Here is a 19,291-nt window from a genome sequence, read left to right as displayed (position 1 = left end):
TGGTTTTCAACATGAGGCACATGTTTGGCTGTCTTGCTTTGTATTACTAGCTCCAGGCTTAGATTCTAATTTCAGTAGGAAATATGACTGTACTATTTCAATTAATCATTCCTTGTTTACTAACTTGCTAGAATATTCATCTATGTGCCTACCCAGTGGTAACATTTGTATAGAAAAGGAGAAAGGCCTGAGTCTTTCCCCTTTTATAGTTTTCAAAATACCTAATTCTTTCACATCTTCCAAAGGGACCAATTGGATTTTGCTTATTTTTGTATTATTATAAACTCTTGGATTTACACGTGCTTGATGTTTTTATTCATTGCTATTTTTATGCTCATTGATGTTTATATCATCCCTTTGTTGGTCAGTGGAAACCTCTTCCAATTGGCTCTGAGTCCTTCTGACCCAACCCTACGGATTTTTTATTGTTTCTGTGCTTTCTGGTAAGATGTTCCAGGTTCATCTTGTACATTTCCTGTCCAGACATGAAGTCAGCCATTTCTTTAAGACATCTTAGTGTCTGTTAGTGCAAAATGGTATTTCAAGACAATCATCTGGGCACAAGGGATGTTCATTACTATTGAGTTGGTCATTGTTTCTGGGTTTTTTTTCGTGGATACAACTAGGAATTTTTTAAAGACATAATATACCCAACAAGTTCATATTGATACTTCCAATTCAAATATGGACTGAATTTATTCTATCTTGTATCTGTATTTACTTTTCCCCACACTGAGCATCCTTGTTCTCACACCAGTTTTTTTTTGTTGTTTTTTGTTTGTTTGTTTGTTTGTTTTTTAGCCCTATCTCCTTTATTAAATGATAGGTACAATTTTCTCATTAGAGTTCAGTGAATTTGCCCTTAATGGAGTTTTTGTCAACTTGCCAGCTCACAAACAAAATAATTTGAGAAAAAAAATGAAATTATTAAAAATTTAGGAAGCTCACAGAATCTCTGGGAGGGCCAGAAAGGCAAGACACAGCCAGGAAGACCAGCCACACTGCAAAGCTGCTCTGGAGGCCCCACTGTTCCCATCCCAGTGAGACCTACCTAGACACCAGTAATGCTACCCCTGCTGGCTGAAAGCTGCATGCCTTTACCGACATCCAAGTCAGAGTGGCCTGCTTCCTTTCTTTGTTCCCTCTTGAATAAATCTGCTGTGAGTGTATCTCATTGGTGATCCTGTTACATCTTTGCCCTACCTACAAGTCAGCTGATAAGTTGAGCTCTGTTTTCTGCCTTCGGTAGGCAGGACTTAAAATATGGAAATCCTCTGAATATAGAAGCACTGCACACAAGACACCCTTGGTGTCCATAAACTGGGCAAATGCAGATGCTCTGGGCTGGGAGTCTAGGAGTGTCCTCGGAGCCTTTCTGCAAATGCACTTTGTTACCCTGAGCTACTTACTTGATGTTCCATCTTGATAGCATCATTGAAAATTTCCCTTTCTCTGACTTCCCCTGCCCTGTCCACATAATCAGGACATCCCATTTCATCCCATCTCCCATCTGATATGTGTACTTATGCCCAGCCTACTCTTTGACCCATGGTGCTGACCAGCCTACTACTCCCTGACCCATGAGGCCTACAGGGGCTTTTTGAGTCAAAGTATGCTGACTCATTTGCTTACATCCTGAGCTCAATGTTCAAGTGCCTAGTTAAAAGAACTTAAGTTTTAATCAAATAATGTAAATATATGTGTGTGGCTTTAAACAATTCTTGCAAAGTATGTGACTGAAGATGATACTAATACTTGCAAGAACAGAACAAGAGAATGGCCGAAGCCGACATTTCTACTTCTAGTACAGGCTCTTCAATGGCCACATTATGGGGTTAAAACAATTATCATCTGATAAGAACTTGGCCAAGAAAGTTTTAAATTATCAAGACCATGGATTCACATTTACTACTAATAATGACGTTCTTCTCCAAGTGTATGTTGGGTTGAGGCCAACATGATTAATGAGACTTAAAAATTAAATGTCCAGTGCATGAAGACAAGCCACTACAATTTTTTTAGTGCTTAAAGTCATACAATACTCAATTTAGTAATTTACAAAATTTCATTAAGGAATGATAATATACAGCTTGAGTTTTCTTAATTAAAAGTCAAAGACAAAATGCCACAAATTATTAATAGAATCAGTTTTTCCTGTCACAGTAAAAATGACTGAAACAATATACAGAAAACAACATGGTAACACTGTAATCCATTCTCCTGAAAATAAGTGCTGTTGGAAGATGTACTGATTTAAAGAAACTAACCAAAAACAACGTTAGAGAGTATGGAGGGTTCAGATGAAAGTACAGATGTTTCTATTGTTGACCCCAAGAAAGAAGATACCTGCCAATAAGGGTTCCTGTCAGCTAACTGGGCTCAAATTTATAAACGGAGCCTAGCAACTGTTGTTAAACAGGGGCCTCTCATGAAAGCCTCACCTCAGGTAGAAGCCTGCACTAAACTGTCTGCCTGCACTGTGTTCCTGCCTGCTGATCCAGCCCTTATAAAGGAATTCCTAGAATCAGTTTTTCAACCAATAGGATTGAGACTTTCCCCATTCAATCAGAGCTATGCCGCTATTTTTGCCCCTCCTCCCAATTAGCATCTTCACGACCAATCAGAGCTACTCCATGCCAATCAGGACAGTGCTTTTTGGACCAATCAAACTGTGAGGATTTGGAGTCCTCATTTGCATGAGGATGGGCCAACCAGGGATCAGAAGCAGGACTTCTACATGTTGCTCCCCTGTGGCTTGGAGAGTGCACTTTCTCTTTCCATCCAAGAGCATTTTCTGGGCTGAAACACCTGACTTCTCAGCAGAGCAGAGAAAGCAGGGCAGAGCAGCTTGGAGCAGACAGTACCTGAGTGGAGCAAATTGTCAGATAGAGGCCTTGCCTGAGGGTCACCTGGGATACCTCGCAGCCCTGCTGTTCCACAGCCACACTGGAACAGCCATGCTGTATCACAGTTGAGCTGTTTGCACTGAATAAAGTTTCCTTCTTCAATGCACCCCAAACTGGGGATTCCTGTTGGCATTGAGTTGGTGCCAATGACCATTGATTGACACTATCGTAGCCCAGTTTATGGTCTAAAACTTGCCAACCATATTAATCATGAAGTACACAAGCACTATTTTTTTTAGTGAGCCCTATGTACTGGAGAAGATATGTTTTCAACAGTTAAAAACTATATCTAACATTCATTTAGCACTTGTTCTGTGCTGGGCACCAGTCCAGGTTTAGGAGCTTTACCTGTGGTCACTCACCCCTCACCCAGTGAAGTACTATCACCATCCCCATTTTTTAAAATGGAGAAGGAGAGTGGTTAGATAACATCCCCAAGGTCACCAAGCTAGTAAATGGCCAAATTAGAAAAAGAACCAGGAAGTATTCTTGCTTATAACATTATAGCTGACTCTTCATATTTTATGGAAAAGAATGTATTATGAAAAATCTGGAAAAATTGTAATATTGATGGATTGACCGCTTTGATTGGAGTAAATATTTCCAGATAAGATTTTGGTGCTAGTCCACAAGGAAACCATAAATGCACAATATGCCACGAAATATTATTTTAATAAAAAAATTTTAATATTTTTAATGATTAAGTGACCAAGAAAACATTTTATACCAGAGATTCATCTTGTGACAAAGTATATAGAGTTGTTGAGCTTAAAAGTGTTACATTATTGTTTTTGTTTTGTTTTTTAAACTAAAAAAAAAAACACCTGTTTTAATTTTTTCTGAAGAAATTCATGTTATGGAGATTTTTGAAACAAATGTCTGGATAGATTTCCATTTCTGAGAAATTTTGCTGTTAAAAGTGATGTCTCACCTAAAAGACCTATTTGTATTCTTAAACTTGGAAACAGAATTGGTTGAGGACTGGAAATGTAGTATTGTGCTAAAATAGGCACAGCCTATGAGGCACTTCTTCCATTCCAGCCTGTTTTGGGGAGGTGTCTCTTCTGGCTATTTCTAGAAATAGCTTTATTGCAGTATAACTGACATACAATAAAACTGCACATATTAAAAGTGTACTATGTGTTAAGTTTGGTGTATGTATACACCCATGAAACCATCAAGAACTCTTTCAGCTTCGATAGCCATTAAATATAATGAGACAAACAGACCTTAGAACCAGACTTTCTAATTGCTTAGCATTGAAATACAATTTAAAAAATATTAAGGTATGGGGGAGCATAAGTCTCCACTCCTTAAGTGCTGGCGGAAAATAGTGTGATCTCCTTCCAAAGTGGGAAGAGAGAAAGGGGAGTAACTTCACGGTGGAGAAACTGATAAACACTGCTTTCCTCCTCTCGCCCTTTCAACTAAAGTCCATAGTTTGTTCAGATTTCCCTGTTTTTGCCCGATGTCCTTTTTATGTTCTAGAATACATATTTGTGTCTTTTTAAGCTTCTCTTGACTCTGGCAGTTTCTGACTTTTCATGTTTTTGATGATTGTGACAGTTTGGAGGTATACTAGTTAGGTATTTTATAGCCCAAGATTTGTCTGATGCTTTTCTCACAATAAGACCCTGGGGTTATGTTTTATTGGGGAGAAAGACCACAGAGGTTAAAGTGTCGTCATACCATATCAAGGGTACATGCTGTCACCATGACTTGTCAGTGTGTGGATGCTGGCCTTGATCACCTGGCTGAGGCAATCTTTTTGCTTGTACTGAAACTAGTAGTATTTTATTGGACCCAAAATGCTTTGTATGTACCCTTAATAAAATTTGGGAGTAAATTTTTTTATGCTTTCCAAGTTTCTATTTGATAGTACATGTACATAATTTTTAAATAACTGTACATACAATGTATATAATAAAAATGTTTTATCGATGGAGGTTGCTGCTCTACTGAGAAAGGGCCACTGACCTCAATATTTTAAGTTCAACCAGACCTGGGCAAACCTGGCCAGAGAACTCCTTAAGATTCCTCAAGAAAGTCATGCCCCACCCATTTCAAGGAGTCTAGAAAAAAAAATTTAACTGATTAAGTCTCCTGTCCCATTCTCTGGATACCAGGGCTACTCCATAGCAGCCTGTAACTGTTAAGCCTGCTTAATCTAAGTATCCACAGAGGACAGACATGACTTCCCCTTTTATCACAGGTAACAAGGGAAGGCACCATTCTCCTTGTTTCAAAAGTACTTTACCCTCAGTCCCAGAAAAAAGAACCTGTTGTACATACCTCAGACGTTGGCTCTATGCTGAAAAGCATGGGACTTTGTGTCCATGTTACAACAGTGGAGTAAGAGGACAACCATAAGGGTCTCTCCAGTTCCTTCCTTCATTTTGTCCATGTCCATCACTTCTAATGAGTAACACAAGCGACAGTAAGTTCCCTTTAGAGTGGACCCTTGGACTTCCCCAAATCTTAGGGACTCATCACATGCCAAACTGGGTATCTTCTAAAATATCAATGTCACAGCAACTGAAGCCAGAGCAGATTATCAGGACACCTGAGCTGGCTTCAATTTATAACTGTGAGCAGACAGGGAGGTAGAAGGATCTCGTAGCAAAGTCAGCTGAGTGCTGTTGGCACCTGAGACTGACAGCAAGGTGGGCAGGGCCACCACATTCCTGAGAGCAAAGCTGAGTCACCAAGGCAGAAACCAGATGAGTAAGTTTCTTTCAGTACTTGATGAAGGGACAGTGTGGAGCCGGTCTAGGGTGAGGCCTGCTGGCCAGTTCCTGGCTTACATAATTTCCATAGCATTTTCTTTCAAAATTAAAAAAATTTATCTCTACACACATATCATATCTACAGATTTGTATCAATCCAGAGTGAGGGAAATATATGAGCCTGGTTTCCACAACATTCAACTCTAACCCTGAATGCCTCTGTACTGACCTCACCTGAGTAATAAATGTGTAAACAGAAGCCACGGCAATTTCACCAGCCCCGAACTTCTCCATGGTCCATTATCAACAGGAGTGTCGGTAATGGATCAAAGTCCCAATGGCTGACCAGTTGGATGGGTCCTAGTTGACAGGCACCAGCTTGTGAGGTGACCCATTGTCTTTCAGGACCAACGTATGTCTACTGAACAAGGGACTGACTGTAACAGAGCTGGGTTTGGATCTGTGCCATTCCTTAACACTAGACTAGAAAAACCTCAGCTTTCTGTTAAATACCCATGCTATAAAAGTTAAGACAATTAAATGAGACAATGCCTGTGAAGCAACTAGCAGATGGTGGGCACTAAAATTAATGAAGCTGGCATCAGATAATGAATGCTAGATCCAACTTTCCAGCTGATACGGCATAGGGTCAAGTGGCAGCAGTCTTCTGAGCACCCTGGCAGAAACTGTACTCATCTTTTCCACAACCTTTCTTGCAGCAACTTGAGTGGCCAGTGCTGGGGGAGAGGCAGATGGGGGGGAAGTGCTGACTGTTAACAAAGAACCAGGCTGTTTAACTGGTAGTCTCAAGGGGTATCCTGGCCAGAGGCTCACAAAATGCACACTTCCTACTCCAGTACCCTAGGAAGATACATCATATGTGTACCTACATGTTCATTTACACACACATATGTATGTATATGCAATATTAACTGCACCGTATAAACTGGCAGTATATTAAACAAGAGTGAAGACTGAGATTAACCCTTGATTTTACTCATACTATAGCCAGACCTTAAAGATACAGATCACCAATGAAAACATCCCCCAGGCACAGGGTGCAGTAAGCAATTGTCATGTAAACGAACCTTCTTCAATGAGAAAACATCACCTCCTAGTGGCAGGTTTTTTAAGAAACCCAGAAATGACTGCAAATATTTCTCTGAAAATTTAGCCACAAGCCCTATTGTTTCCAGTTTCAAAAAGAAAAAAAAAAAGTCTCATATTAATAAATATTGGTAGTTTAAATTAAATTTTGCTGGACAACTCTTGGCTGACTTTCCCTCTTATTTAAGCTAACATTGTACTTTATTCTTATATTTTATAAAATGATCACTACACATTTATAGGAAATTAATAGCTCAAAAGCAAATAGATAATTTAGAGGGAAAAAAACCTTTAAAAATTCTAACATATAAACTCAGATGGATCTGCCATCATAAAAAGAAGGAATGTTAAAATAGTAAGATAAAGCAAGCATCTCTTATGAAATTTTAAAATGATTATAAAATTCACTAGAAATGCTGGAAGATAAAGGCAGTGCAATCACTCATTATACCAAATAAAACTAAAGAAAAAGAAGCAATCAGGGAAGTTCAAGTTCTAACCAATAAGAATGTTAGAAAACTTAAAATACAGTGGAGGAAAGCATTAAAGAAATAATAAAAGAATGTTTCTCTGGGGTTAATAAAAGTTACCGACCTTCAGGTTGAAAGCACTTTCCCTGTTATTTTCATGGAATTTAATCTTTAGAGTCAAACTTGGTTGAGTAGACTAATTTCTGCCTCTGCCAGCAGCTTGGCAATCCTTCAGGGAAGGAAGATAGATACCCATGGTCCTGGAGGCAGTAGTATTAAAACCGTCACAGCAGAATAATAAAACAAGGAGTCTTGGTGGAAGTTAAAGTATTTATTGATGTGTTTAAACTTTGTACATTCTCCACAGATCAGATTAAGGAGTTTGTAGGTGAAGTTTATCTGTGCATAGTGGGAGGAGACATGGATACAGGAAAGGGGAGAAAAAAACAATCACAGGGAAATAGAAAAAAATATACCACAGGTTACCAGAACCTTCAGAATAATAAAGAAAAAGCTGTGAGCATCAACATTAACTATACAAGCATTACAAAAACTCGTGTGAAAACAAAATCTTCAACACTTTCAATGGTGTCTACAGATCATTTCAGGTACAGTTCAGAACACTCCCCTTCCACATAAAGCAAACCTCCAACGGTCTCTCCTAGGCCACCGGCCGCCTATGACTGTAGTCTTCTCTGAGTGAACACCAACAAGGCTGGTGACGGGAGAGGGAGGGCAGAGAAGTCAAGGTACAACGGGGAGGGATGAGGATCAGTGCCTTCCGAGGGAAATGTCCAAAGAGGAAAAGACAGTACGTTTGGACGTTACTTGGGAGGGAAGTGAGTCACAAAAAGCTACGGTCAGTAAACGGCAGGCAGTGAAGAAGGCGATACACAACTGCAGGCTAATTTCTGTGGAAGAACTGGATTTAGAAGGAAAGCAGCAGTGGATGCCCTATTCTGTATATATGAGGTTCGCTCAAAGATGCTGGAACTCAAATGCTTTTAATTTTAACCTCCTTGGTGACAGGACTTGAGTGGAAACACCAAGGTACCCAGCAGTGGGAACACCACACTCCCAAGATACTGGTCCTTTAAAATAATTTTGAGAGGGTATTAAAGATGTGCTTCAATGGTCTTATGGTTCCCTATTTCATTTAGTTTCTCGGCAACTTTCTGAAAGCTCATTTAAAAAGGGAATACTGCCTTTAAAAAAAAAAAAAAAAACAAAAAACCAGGACAGTGAATGAGCCTTAAAGAGTTGATTTATACAATGCAACTGGAACAAACTACCTGCATACACAGTCTATCATTGAAAATCAACATTTTTCATGTCTATAGAGAGCATGTGTGAGACGATGTGTGAGATAATAGAAGTGGGATTCCTGATTTTTTATAAAAGAAAACTACATCAGTCAAATATCTGCAATAAATCATTTTCTCATTTAAGGTTTATATATCATATATTGTTATATTAACATTTTTTTCACCCATTTAAAAGAATGGAAATTGTGATTCTACAGTAGTACTTTATAGTCTTAATGATGCAGGAGGTCTGAATGTAAGATGAAATCCTCTAGAAGTAACTGTTGGTCAGTAGTTGATTCAACACCCTGGACCTCTCTGGCCCACCTGCACCACCCTACTCCAACCAGGAGGCCACATGCTTCTCCCACTTAAACCTGCATCTGCTCCAGGTATTTGTAGGTTGGGTTTTCATAACCATGGTTCTGCATCTTGTTCAGGTGACGCTCTTCGGGGGTGAGCATTGGGTCGACCTGGAGAAAGAGAGACTGAGGATCACTGCGGTGCATCTAAAAGAACAGCACAGGGTTCAGAAGACCTCAGCTGTTTGCTGTGCAATCCCCTGGGGACCAAAACCAGCCCAACATCCCGTTTCCATTGGGTGGACCAAACAAGAGCCAATGATGAGAACACAGGGGGAGGAGAGAGAAGAGAGGATGGTCCAAGAGGCAATGCTTCTGAAAACTGGAGTCCTAAAAGCTTAGCCTAAGTTGGAGAAAACAGTGAACTGAATTTCCTAGCATCACAGTAACTAGCAGGTCTCAGTTCTGCTACTTACCATCTGGGACAGCCTAGAGGAGCATCCCTATAAAACAAGGACTAGGAAAAATAAACTAATGGGACTACGACAAACTAAAAAGTTTTTGTACAGTAAAGGAAACCATCAACAAAACAAAAAGGCAATTGACTGACTGGAAGAAGATATTAATTAATGATACATCTGATAAGAGGTAAATATCCAAAATATATAAAGAACTGATACAACTCAATAGCAAAAAAATTAAACAATTCAATTAAAAAATGGGCAGAAGACCTGAACAGATACTTCTCCAAAGAGGAAATACAGATGGCCAACACACATATGAAAATATGCTCAAGGTCACTAATTGTCAGAGAAATGCAAATTAAAGCCACAATGAGATATCATATCACCTGACATCTGTCAGAATGGCTACCATCAATGGATCAAAGAACAACAAGTGTTGGCAAGGATGCGGAGAAAAGGGAACCCTCATACACAGTTGGTGGGATTGCAAATTGGTACAGCCGCTATGGAAAAGTCTGGAGGTTTCTCAAAAAATTAAAAATGGATATACCTTTTGACCCAGCAATTGCACTTTTGGGTATTTATCCAAGGAAAACCCAAACAACAATTGGTAAAGACCTATGCACTCCAATATTCATGACAGCACAATTTACAATAGCCAAGATATGAAAGCAACGTGAACGGCCATCAACAGATCACTGGATAAAGAAGTTATGCTTCATATATACAATGGAATATTATTCAGCCATTAAAAAAATGAAATCCTACCATTTGCAACAACAGGGATGGACCTAGAGGTTATTATGCTGAGTGAAATAAGTCAGAGAAAGATAAATACATATGATTTCACTTATATGGGGAATCTAAAGATCAAAAAGAACTAATCAAAAACAGATTCGCAAATATAGAGAACAACCTGGTGACGACCAGAAAGGAGGAGGTTGGGAGGCTGGGAGAATGAGGTGAAGGGTTAAAGAAGTACAAATTAGAGGTTGATAGATGGTCACAGGGATGGGGAGCACAGCATAGGGAAGGCAGTTAGCATTAATGTAATGGCTAGGTGGAGAGCCAGAGGAGAGAAAGAGTAATTAGGGGGATCGTTTCATAAACTATATAAATGTCTAACTAATGTACTGTTTATTTAAAATAAAAATAAACAAATAAACAAACATACATACATGGACTGGGACCAGATGATCTATAGCAGCTGTCCCCAACCTTTTTTGGCACAAGGGATGGGTGATCCTATGAGAATCTAATGCCTGATGATCTGAGGTGGAGCCGAGGTGGTGATGCTAGCTAGCCCTGGAGAGCGGCTGTAAATACAGATTGTTTCCTCACTTGCCCACCACTCACCTCCTGCTGTGCGACCCGGTTTCTAATAGGCCACGGTTCTGGTCCACAGCCCAGGGGTTGGGGACCCCTAATGTATAGGGTCTTTTCCGGCCCTTGAAATTCTACAACTAGGTCTGTGTCCAGCAGGAGATGAAACAAAATAACTAAGACATGCATCTGAACTAATTTTCCAATGCATATATTCTTTATTGTTTTCATTTTCTAGAATCCAGAGAGAGACTGGAAATATTTCCACTACCTACCCAAAAACAAAGTGGTAAGCAGTCCTAAATTACAAATCACCAGAAGACAAAACAGAAACCGTATGTTCTGGTTCTTTCTAAATTTCTTGTTGCCCTTCTTCCCATTAAAAAAGAACCCTATTAGTCCTAATTCATATTTGTAAGATTTAATTCACTCATGATTGCCACCACTGCCTGACCTGTCATATACCTGTCGTTTGTTCCTAATTAACAAGTCAAAAACAACAAAGGAGAGTATTAGAGACCTTCATTCTCAAATATCTAACATAACTGAAAAAAGGAACACTAAAGAAATAACTGGAGAAAACAGTTTTCACCCTCTATAGCATAAAATGCTCTTATGATTTCCTCACATTCAAGTCAAAGCCCAAATTAATGTTAAAAGTTGGCAACAGCCTTGTGTCACAGGATCAACATAATTCAATTGGGGCTGACTTCCAAAACGTGACCAAATAATCTAGTGAGTAATTTAATTGCTATGCAGTACCCAAGAAGTACAGACGCTTGACATCCGTAAAGCTCCAAATGGCAGAGAGCAAACGCTTGCCAGCTCAGGGCCAAGTTGGAAGAAAGCCCAGTTGCTCACCTCCACAATCCCGTGGCTGATGGTGCCATACTGTCTCTTCCTCAGCATCACCAGGCTGACGACTATGACCGTAGCAATGGCCACTGCAATGACCAACAGGCCAATGAGGGCGCTGCTGCTCAGACTGAAGTCCTCCCGCAATGGCCCCACAGATTCCTAAAAAAACAAAGCAGATGTGTGACAAAGTCCCAGTGACCATTTGCACAGCATGAGAAATAGCAACTGACCAACAAGCAATTCAATGAGGGCAATGCTCCTTTAGTCGTGTCTCTAAAACCTGAAGGAGCTCCAGAAGCTTGCTTTCCAGGTAAGCACCCATATGGGGAGATCCCCACTTTTTCCAGTCTCCAAAAGTATGGAAAAATGAGGATGAAGGCTCTTAATAACTTAACACACCAAGCATCTCTCCCATTATCTACTTGAACTGAGAAGGTGGGAAAGAGAAATAGCTCAGATGGACATAAAACCTGGCATTAGGTTCTGGAGCTAAACACATACCGGCTCTTCCTCAAGGCCTCCAACTCTCTCAGAATTGAAAATCATTTCCTTAACATCCAGAGTCTCATCAATGACCTGAAACGACATGAAAATGCCAGTAACTGGGAGGAAAGAGATTTTTTAGTGTAAATATAACTCCATTTACTATTTGGTGAAGGGAAGCAGATATCTAATGAACACTTACTAACCAATCAGTCTGTCAGATTCATCTAAATCCACTCACCAAACCTCTACAAGAAGGAGCAAGTGTGGATGCAAGATTATTGTATAGCAGCTGGTCCTTTAAGGACCTTTACCTCCATTTACCTTTTGGTAACTGTTGTGGAGACATATTTCAGGACAGATTACCAAGAAGCCAGGATGAAATATCAAACTCAGTTAAAGATAATCCAGAAATATAAGTGATAGAAAATATTAGAAGAATAATTAATAGGAAGTAGAAACCTAAGGCAGTACAGGAACCAAACCCAACTCTACTCCATTTTTGTTATGAAATCTCTACTCACTCGAAAAGGGCCTCTGATATTTTATTCATCTGTTTAGTTAAACATACATTTTCCCACTGTATAGCAAGAGATGAGCTACTGTTGAAAAATAATTTTTGATTCCTTCTCATACCCAGACACTAAACAATACAGCAAACCTGTGAGAGCAGCTGGAGCCTACCCATTTTCTACCAGATAGAAAACGCACACATGGCAGTTCATCTGGAAAGCATCTAAAACAATGCCTCTCACTTTACTTATTCTCAAAATTAAAACAAAGCATGGCAGAAGAGAGAAATAGCTCACCATATTTTCATCCACTTCATTCTTACTGTTAATCACCTTCTCCTCAGCACCTATCAGTCCTCCGTCCTGCTCTCCCACTCCAGAGCCTGTGTGGAGAAAGATCACAGCTTAGTTTCCCAGGATGGTCTGACCTCATGCTTCTCACAGAAGCAGCGAACTCCTTCCTGAGAGCAGGGAGCCCCCGCTGAACACCTCCCCCTGTGACTTAATAGACTACTTGGTTCTTATTTTTGAGGTCACACAGTACTTCATAAGGATGAATGAAACAGGTATTTTTCAGAGGGCCGATGGGAATAATGAAGAGATAGTGCTTACATGTATTCAAATTGGAAAGAAGGCAAGCCTTTAGAAGAGAATACTTATTTTAAGAGAAATAGAAGCTGAGTCCAAAGGCATTCTCGCACGGAACATATGTAATGCCCTATGTGTCATTACCGAGCACCACCCATTATTATCCCACAACTTACTCCTTCAACACCTGGGGTTCCCTTGAATGAAACAACTCTCATACAAACAATGAATTTGCATGTTTGCCGTGAGCATCATATTTTATCCCACTGGCAATTCTTTCTGCCTGAAATATCTTCCCTGACTTTAAACCCTTCCTAATTGTCCTTCAAGCTGCAGCTCCTCTTGGTAAACATTCCCAGGTTATAGCACTTAAAATCACTGTAATTACTGATTTTCTCCTGTGTCTCCCAATAGGCTGTGACTCTCTCAGGACAAAGGTCACAGACGGTTATTACAGAATGAACAGGAAGGAAGCATCGCATAAACAAGAAGAATCCTAACACCAGGGTGGAAGTCACCTTTCTATAAACAGAGCAAGAATAGCAACACTCGTCTTGTCAAGGTCAGACATGGCCTAAGCCAACGTCACTTGTGCGTGGCACTCCAAATGATATCTAAAGATGCAGCATGACTGAAGGCAGCACAAACCCAGCGAGAGGAAAAATGAAGAGCAATCCTCTTTATTTTTAGCTCCAAAGCATGTGATTTATAGCTATCCTAAGAGTTCCTTATTACTAATAATACATACAGTTCTATAGTGACATCTATGATTAGAACCTTTTATAAATAGATCAACCTAACAGCATACTCGGCATTCTAAGGTGACCACCTGCAAGTGAGTAACATTCAAACATGAATGAATATATATGCAAAGTGCTGCTGTTCCTGTGCTTGCCCCAAAGGCAGATGATGACACCAGGCCAAGCACAGCAAAGCTTTCCAGCTCACAACTAGACTTGTTCTTGACGGAGCAATTCATAACTACTGCAGTTGAATGTGCAGGCCAGCTAACGCAGTAACTCATTAGAACACAGCCAAAAATGACACAATTTTTTTCTTCTAAGGCTTTCATTTTAAAGAATAATTTCACAACTTGATTCTAGGGTAAGTTAAACCAGGGCTAGCATTTGTAGTCTCAAAATGCCAATGAAATTACACTTTATTTGAGAAAGAGGAATGGTGCTCACTAGGAAGCTCATGCTCAGGCCTAATTGACTGTAATTCTGAGCTCCGTCCATCACTTCTTCTCAGGATCTCCTCAAAATTTTAAAGGTCATAAAGGAAAGATTATAGTTGAAAAATAATGTACCACTGAAACAACTAATTTAAAGTCCTACTACTAGCACAGGCTACTTGAATACTTTTTGGTGATATAATGCACACATTTCTTCAACACTGACCAAAAACACTTTGGTTTCATAAAATGCATAAACAAACTACTTTAAGAGACCAAAAATTAATGTTTGAATTATTCTAACTAATAACAGTTGATGTATGAGGGCAAAATTCAGTTAACCTTCTAGAAAATTCGCCTTGCTCTGAAAACATTTTAAGCTTGATCTATAAACATCTTAAGACGTGCTATTCAAAGGAATGTTAACAATGATGAAGAGGCATATCCCAGTAGAATACAGTAAGCTTTCACATATAAGCAATTTTTAGAAGATTTAAATCACGCTCATGTTCTGAGAGCAAGCTGTGGAACAAACGACCACTACATTTTTAGTCAGGGAATACCACTTGGTCTATCCATAATCCATCTGCCAAAGCCAAAAGAGCAGGCTCATAGCACACATACACTAATAATATAAAACACTGCAACCAACTCACTGTCTCTAGTGATTGTGGACTAACCAACCACCCAGGGAAATTCAACAGCCAACACTGGCATTTTATGTAACAGAAACAGCATGGGCTTTGAAGACAGACTGAACTGGGTTTAAATTCTAGTTCCTCTGCCTCTTAAACTTATGACTTTAAGTGAGTCCTGTAATCTCTTTAGGCTTCTTCAATTGTCTAATCTATAAAAGAGCTAAAAATCCTACCTACAGTGTGTTCAGTGGATTAAATGAGACCAAGTATGCAAAGCATAGTGCTTACATGATGTTAACTTTTTCTGAAAACTGGAGATTCACTACAGGAAGAGTTTACTTGTCTCCACCTGTTTCATCCATCAGCTTCTAATGTTTTGATTAATGTAATTCAGGGGACATGAGACAATTGGCAACATACAGTTGGGCATAGACAAAGGGCAAGGGACAGCTAAAAAGGGAAAAGATGTAAGTGGGAACAGCAGAGAAAAAAAAAGAGGTAAAAGAAAATGACTCTCCACCTGACCATAAATTAAGCATATTAAATGTTTACATACTAGCAATTTGCAACCAACCTGTTTAAACTGGATATACTTTAAAAAGTCTACACAGATTAGAAGAATTTATGAAAAATCTATTTTAGTTACTCTGGTATTCTCTGGACATCCAAAAAGTAAGTGTAACCAATACCACTGACACTGGATAGGGCTGGAGATAGGACTACTCTGGCTCCACACATAGCCATGTCTGAGAAATGAGGCAGAAAAAATCGATGATGTTATGAAACGGAACATGAGACTTCAGACACACTGGGGAAGTGACAGGCATGATGGGTCTTAAAGGAAACATCTCTGACAAACCAACCTTTTTTCATTGGGTGGTACAACTCCGGCTGGGTGTCTAGCAGAAAGGAAAACAATAAAAACAAAAATAGCAGAAAAGGAGATTAAGAAAGAAAATGGCTTCTTTCAAATTCCCTATCTTAGAACTCCTCCATAATGTGAACAAAAAGTATTCTTCCTTAAAAACCATGCCTGAAATATCCCATAAACAAACCAGCAGTAAGAGCTATAGCAAATGACTGGAAGGTAGGAGAGAAAGAAGTAGGTCTGTCATAGGTCTTTTGGGGGAAATTTTGTGAAATTCTCAAATTATTTAACTTAGCCCATAAAGTTCTTTTTCTTAGAAAATAACAAAACCAGAAGTTAGTATCAACTGTGGTTTTCTAAAAGAGACAAGTCCTAGTTCAGAGATGTCCAGATGCCCCCATCCCAAATAAGTTGTGTAAGCATGGCCACTGTACAGTCTCCATGGATGTCTGGGGTTTGTAAGAGCAGATTTTAGGAACGCAGTGGTGACTATTTATCCAGCTCCTTTCTCAGACTCTATTATATTATTGGAGGATCAAGTGTACTGAATTGGTATCTGAGATAACTCGTTTAGAAGGCATTTAAGGTCTGAAGGCTAAGGTGGATGGCCCCTCCACCCCACTTGGTGCCTTCTTCAAGGCCTTTGTCCGCAACAACTCTATCTGGTCAGAGGTGAGTGACTACCTAGGACTGTAGGACTAAATCAGCTTGGGTTCAAATCCTTACTCTCCACCTACAAGCTACACAACCCTGAGCAGACACTTTACCCCTTTAAACCTTGGAACCTGCAAATGGGGACATTCCAGTAGAGTTATTTGAGGATTAAATAAGAACATCCACAAACGATGCTTGGCTAAAGTTGGCATTTGATAAAGACTCTATAGCTCTGGCCACTATTTTTATCATACCACCATCAGCAGCAATAGCAGCAGACAAATAAATAGAATCTGATTCCACACCCTGGTCTCGGGGCACCAGTCTCAGCAGCTTGTTTGTTTCTGGTGCAGACCCACAGCTTTCAGAGATCCCTTTAGAAATCAAGAACCAGCATGGGAATAGAAGAAAGCATTCCTGACTGGAAGGAGAGGGACATAGCTTCTTATTTCCACCTAACACCAGAGGTGTCGCACTGAGCGAATCACGTCACCTCTATATAGAGCCTCTCCCTTACCTACCACCTGAGATTGTTATGAAAAGACAGTGACATAATAACAAGAATGTGCTATTTAAACTGTAAAGTGACTTCCACATGTAAGGCATTACACACACTGGAGGCAGCTGACAGGACCAGGGAAAACAGTGGTCTTTGAGCAAACCATCTATAAAATAGTTGGGAGAAATAATATTAACCTTGTGGTGGTACTGAAACCAACTATTTGAAAACACCCAGCATGGTGCCTGCACATAGTAGGTGATCAATGAACCGAGTCTCTCTTTCTCTGTCCAACTCTCACCAGGAACAGAGCCTCCCCAATACAATCCCAGTTCAAAACTCTGACTTCAGTTTTCTAACTGCATTCTTCTCCCCCTTGCCCTCATCCCCACCACCAAGAAGTTGTGCTGTCAATCATACGCACCTTCATTCTCAGATAAGGACGGGAAGGAATGGAAGGGGTGGAATGGCGGGATCTCATCACTCTCTTCAGAGCTCACCCGGACGTCCACGGGGGTCTCTGCGATAGAGGAAGTGAACTGGTCCATGTCTGCACGCTGTTCTTGAAGTAGCTCATCTGATAAAGACAGACACGGCAGGGAACCAGGTTTTCAAAAGGACCTAGTTTCTAGGCACATGAACAACAGTCTGAACAGGCTGATTCATGTCATTATAGAATGAGAGCTCTGCCGAGAGGAGCATCTTACCAGCTCACAACACAGTCAGTGACTCCTGTCCAATTACCCAAAATACCTTCTCCAATTCTGTGGCACTGCAGAACTCCAGCACTGAGAACCCCCAGACTCCATCCTGGGAACTCCCTTTCTCTAACGCTTCACTCTGTTTAAATAATTTCATCTAATGGCACGCAGTTTTAAATACCACCCATACACCACGACTCTCAAATCTATACCTTGTACCCACTGCCTCATCGATCTACTAGCCTACCTTACACCTCCACTTCACTTTCAATAGCAATTTCTACTTAACATGTGTCAAGCTTCATTCACATCAATAAAATCTGGCACCACCATCCACCCAATTGCTCACAATGAAACTGAGCATTATCTTTGACGCTTCTCTTTCTCTCACTCTCCTGGCCAACCCACAGCACACACACCTCATTCACCTCCCTCCGGACAGCACCCTGAGGACCATCCACGCCTCTTATCTCCCCCATTCCATCTTAGTGTGTGCAGCCACCATCTTCCTCCTGGGTTTTTACACTACTTCCTGGGTGTTTTCCAATCTCCAAGTAACAGCCAATTAGTATTTTTTTTCAAATTCATGTTCTTTTTAAAAGCATAATCCAGATCTAGTCACTCGCTAGTTTAAGAGCCTCTAACAGCTTTCCATTATCCTGGAATAAAATACAAATTCCTTAATTTTGCTAAAATCTCTTAACAAATTGTCCTCTGCCCACTTCTTTGGCCTCATTCATCTTTATGTTCTAGCCTCCCTGTGCCCGTGACTGATTTAAACCCCAGGCCTCTGCAGCAGTCACTGCCTGTGCTAACAATGTTTTTTCCCTTTGTGGTCTCAGAGTATTGTCCTGACTGCCCCGCCACTCTCAACCATCCTACCCTAGTTTTACCTCCCTACAAAGCTCTCATTCCCTTGTGATATTTGTTTTCCTGTTCGTTTCTCTCCTACTAGAACATTAGCTCCAGGAAATATTTTCTGCCGGTGTACAATTTTACTCTGTGACACAGGACAGCCACAATAAATATCTGTCAAATAAATAAAGAAGACAGAGACCAGAAGAGGGAGAGGAAGTGAGAATGTGTGTAAAATAAGTGCCTTGAACTACATCAGCAATCATGGAAGGGAGGGTAACAGGAGACTCCCCCAGTCCCTTGCAATTTCACACCTAGACTTTTCTTGCAGTAACAGAGTGAAGGTCAATGAAACTCAAGGCTCTGTGGCTCACAGCCAGTACTTGGCCTTGCCATACAAGCTCCAGTGAATTTCAGGCTTCTGAAACCAGGGCATGCTAATGCCCAGCTTCATGGCCTTGCAGGTCCTATTTCTCGAGTCTTGCACAGCCATCACTCCCAAGCCTTAGCAAACAGTCCCACCTGGCCGCAATACAGACACAGTCAGCACCCACCAATTTCCTCTTGGATTTCTTGGGCTACATAAGGTACTTTGTAGAGCAGAGAGAGGCTTTGGTTCCTCCTTTCTTCGATCACGTGGAGATGTGTCATCACCTGAAAGTACAATATGGCAGAGAAGCCTTGTCACCAAAACATCCAGGCCAGGAGGGACATCCACACACACTTCTGCAAAGGCCAGCTGAGCAGGTATATTCTCTATAACGTCTAGTAAAGCTGCTGGTCAGAGGGAATGTATTAACCTCCACACCATATTTCCTGACCACTGAGGCATAAGAATGTGTTCAGACCATGTAATACC

General features: G+C 40.4%; 1 protein-coding gene across 7 annotated transcripts in view; it reads right to left on the bottom strand.

Moving 5' to 3' along the window:
- Positions 1-7,525: 7,525 nt before the first annotated feature.
- The window catches only part of APLP2 (amyloid beta precursor like protein 2), a 76,296-nt gene continuing 64,530 nt past the window's right edge, over positions 7,526-19,291 (bottom strand). For 4 of the 7 annotated variants that reach the window (XM_039878826.1, XM_039878830.1, XM_039878831.1 and 1 more), the window contains 6 exons: positions 18,987-19,086; positions 17,301-17,453; positions 12,753-12,838; positions 11,962-12,036; positions 11,464-11,619; positions 7,526-8,986 (listed from right to left, as the gene is read on the bottom strand). In XM_039878826.1, the coding sequence (XP_039734760.1) occupies positions 8,885-8,986; positions 11,464-11,619; positions 11,962-12,036; positions 12,753-12,838; positions 17,301-17,453; positions 18,987-19,086 (672 nt within the window). In that variant the 3' untranslated portion in view covers positions 7,526-8,884. Of the gene's footprint in view, positions 8,987-11,331; positions 11,620-11,961; positions 12,037-12,752; positions 12,839-15,617; positions 15,755-17,300; positions 17,454-18,986; positions 19,087-19,291 lie in introns of those variants that run through there. The other 3 variants (XM_039878832.1, XM_039878833.1, XM_039878827.1) reach the window with 2 other exon arrangements.

This window comes from Pteropus medius, unplaced genomic scaffold, assembly GCF_902729225.1.
Source record: "Pteropus medius unplaced genomic scaffold, Ma_sr-lr_union100, whole genome shotgun sequence".
Classification (NCBI taxonomy): Eukaryota; Metazoa; Chordata; class Mammalia; order Chiroptera; family Pteropodidae; genus Pteropus; species Pteropus medius.
This window is presented reverse-complemented; position numbering and strand designations above follow the sequence as displayed.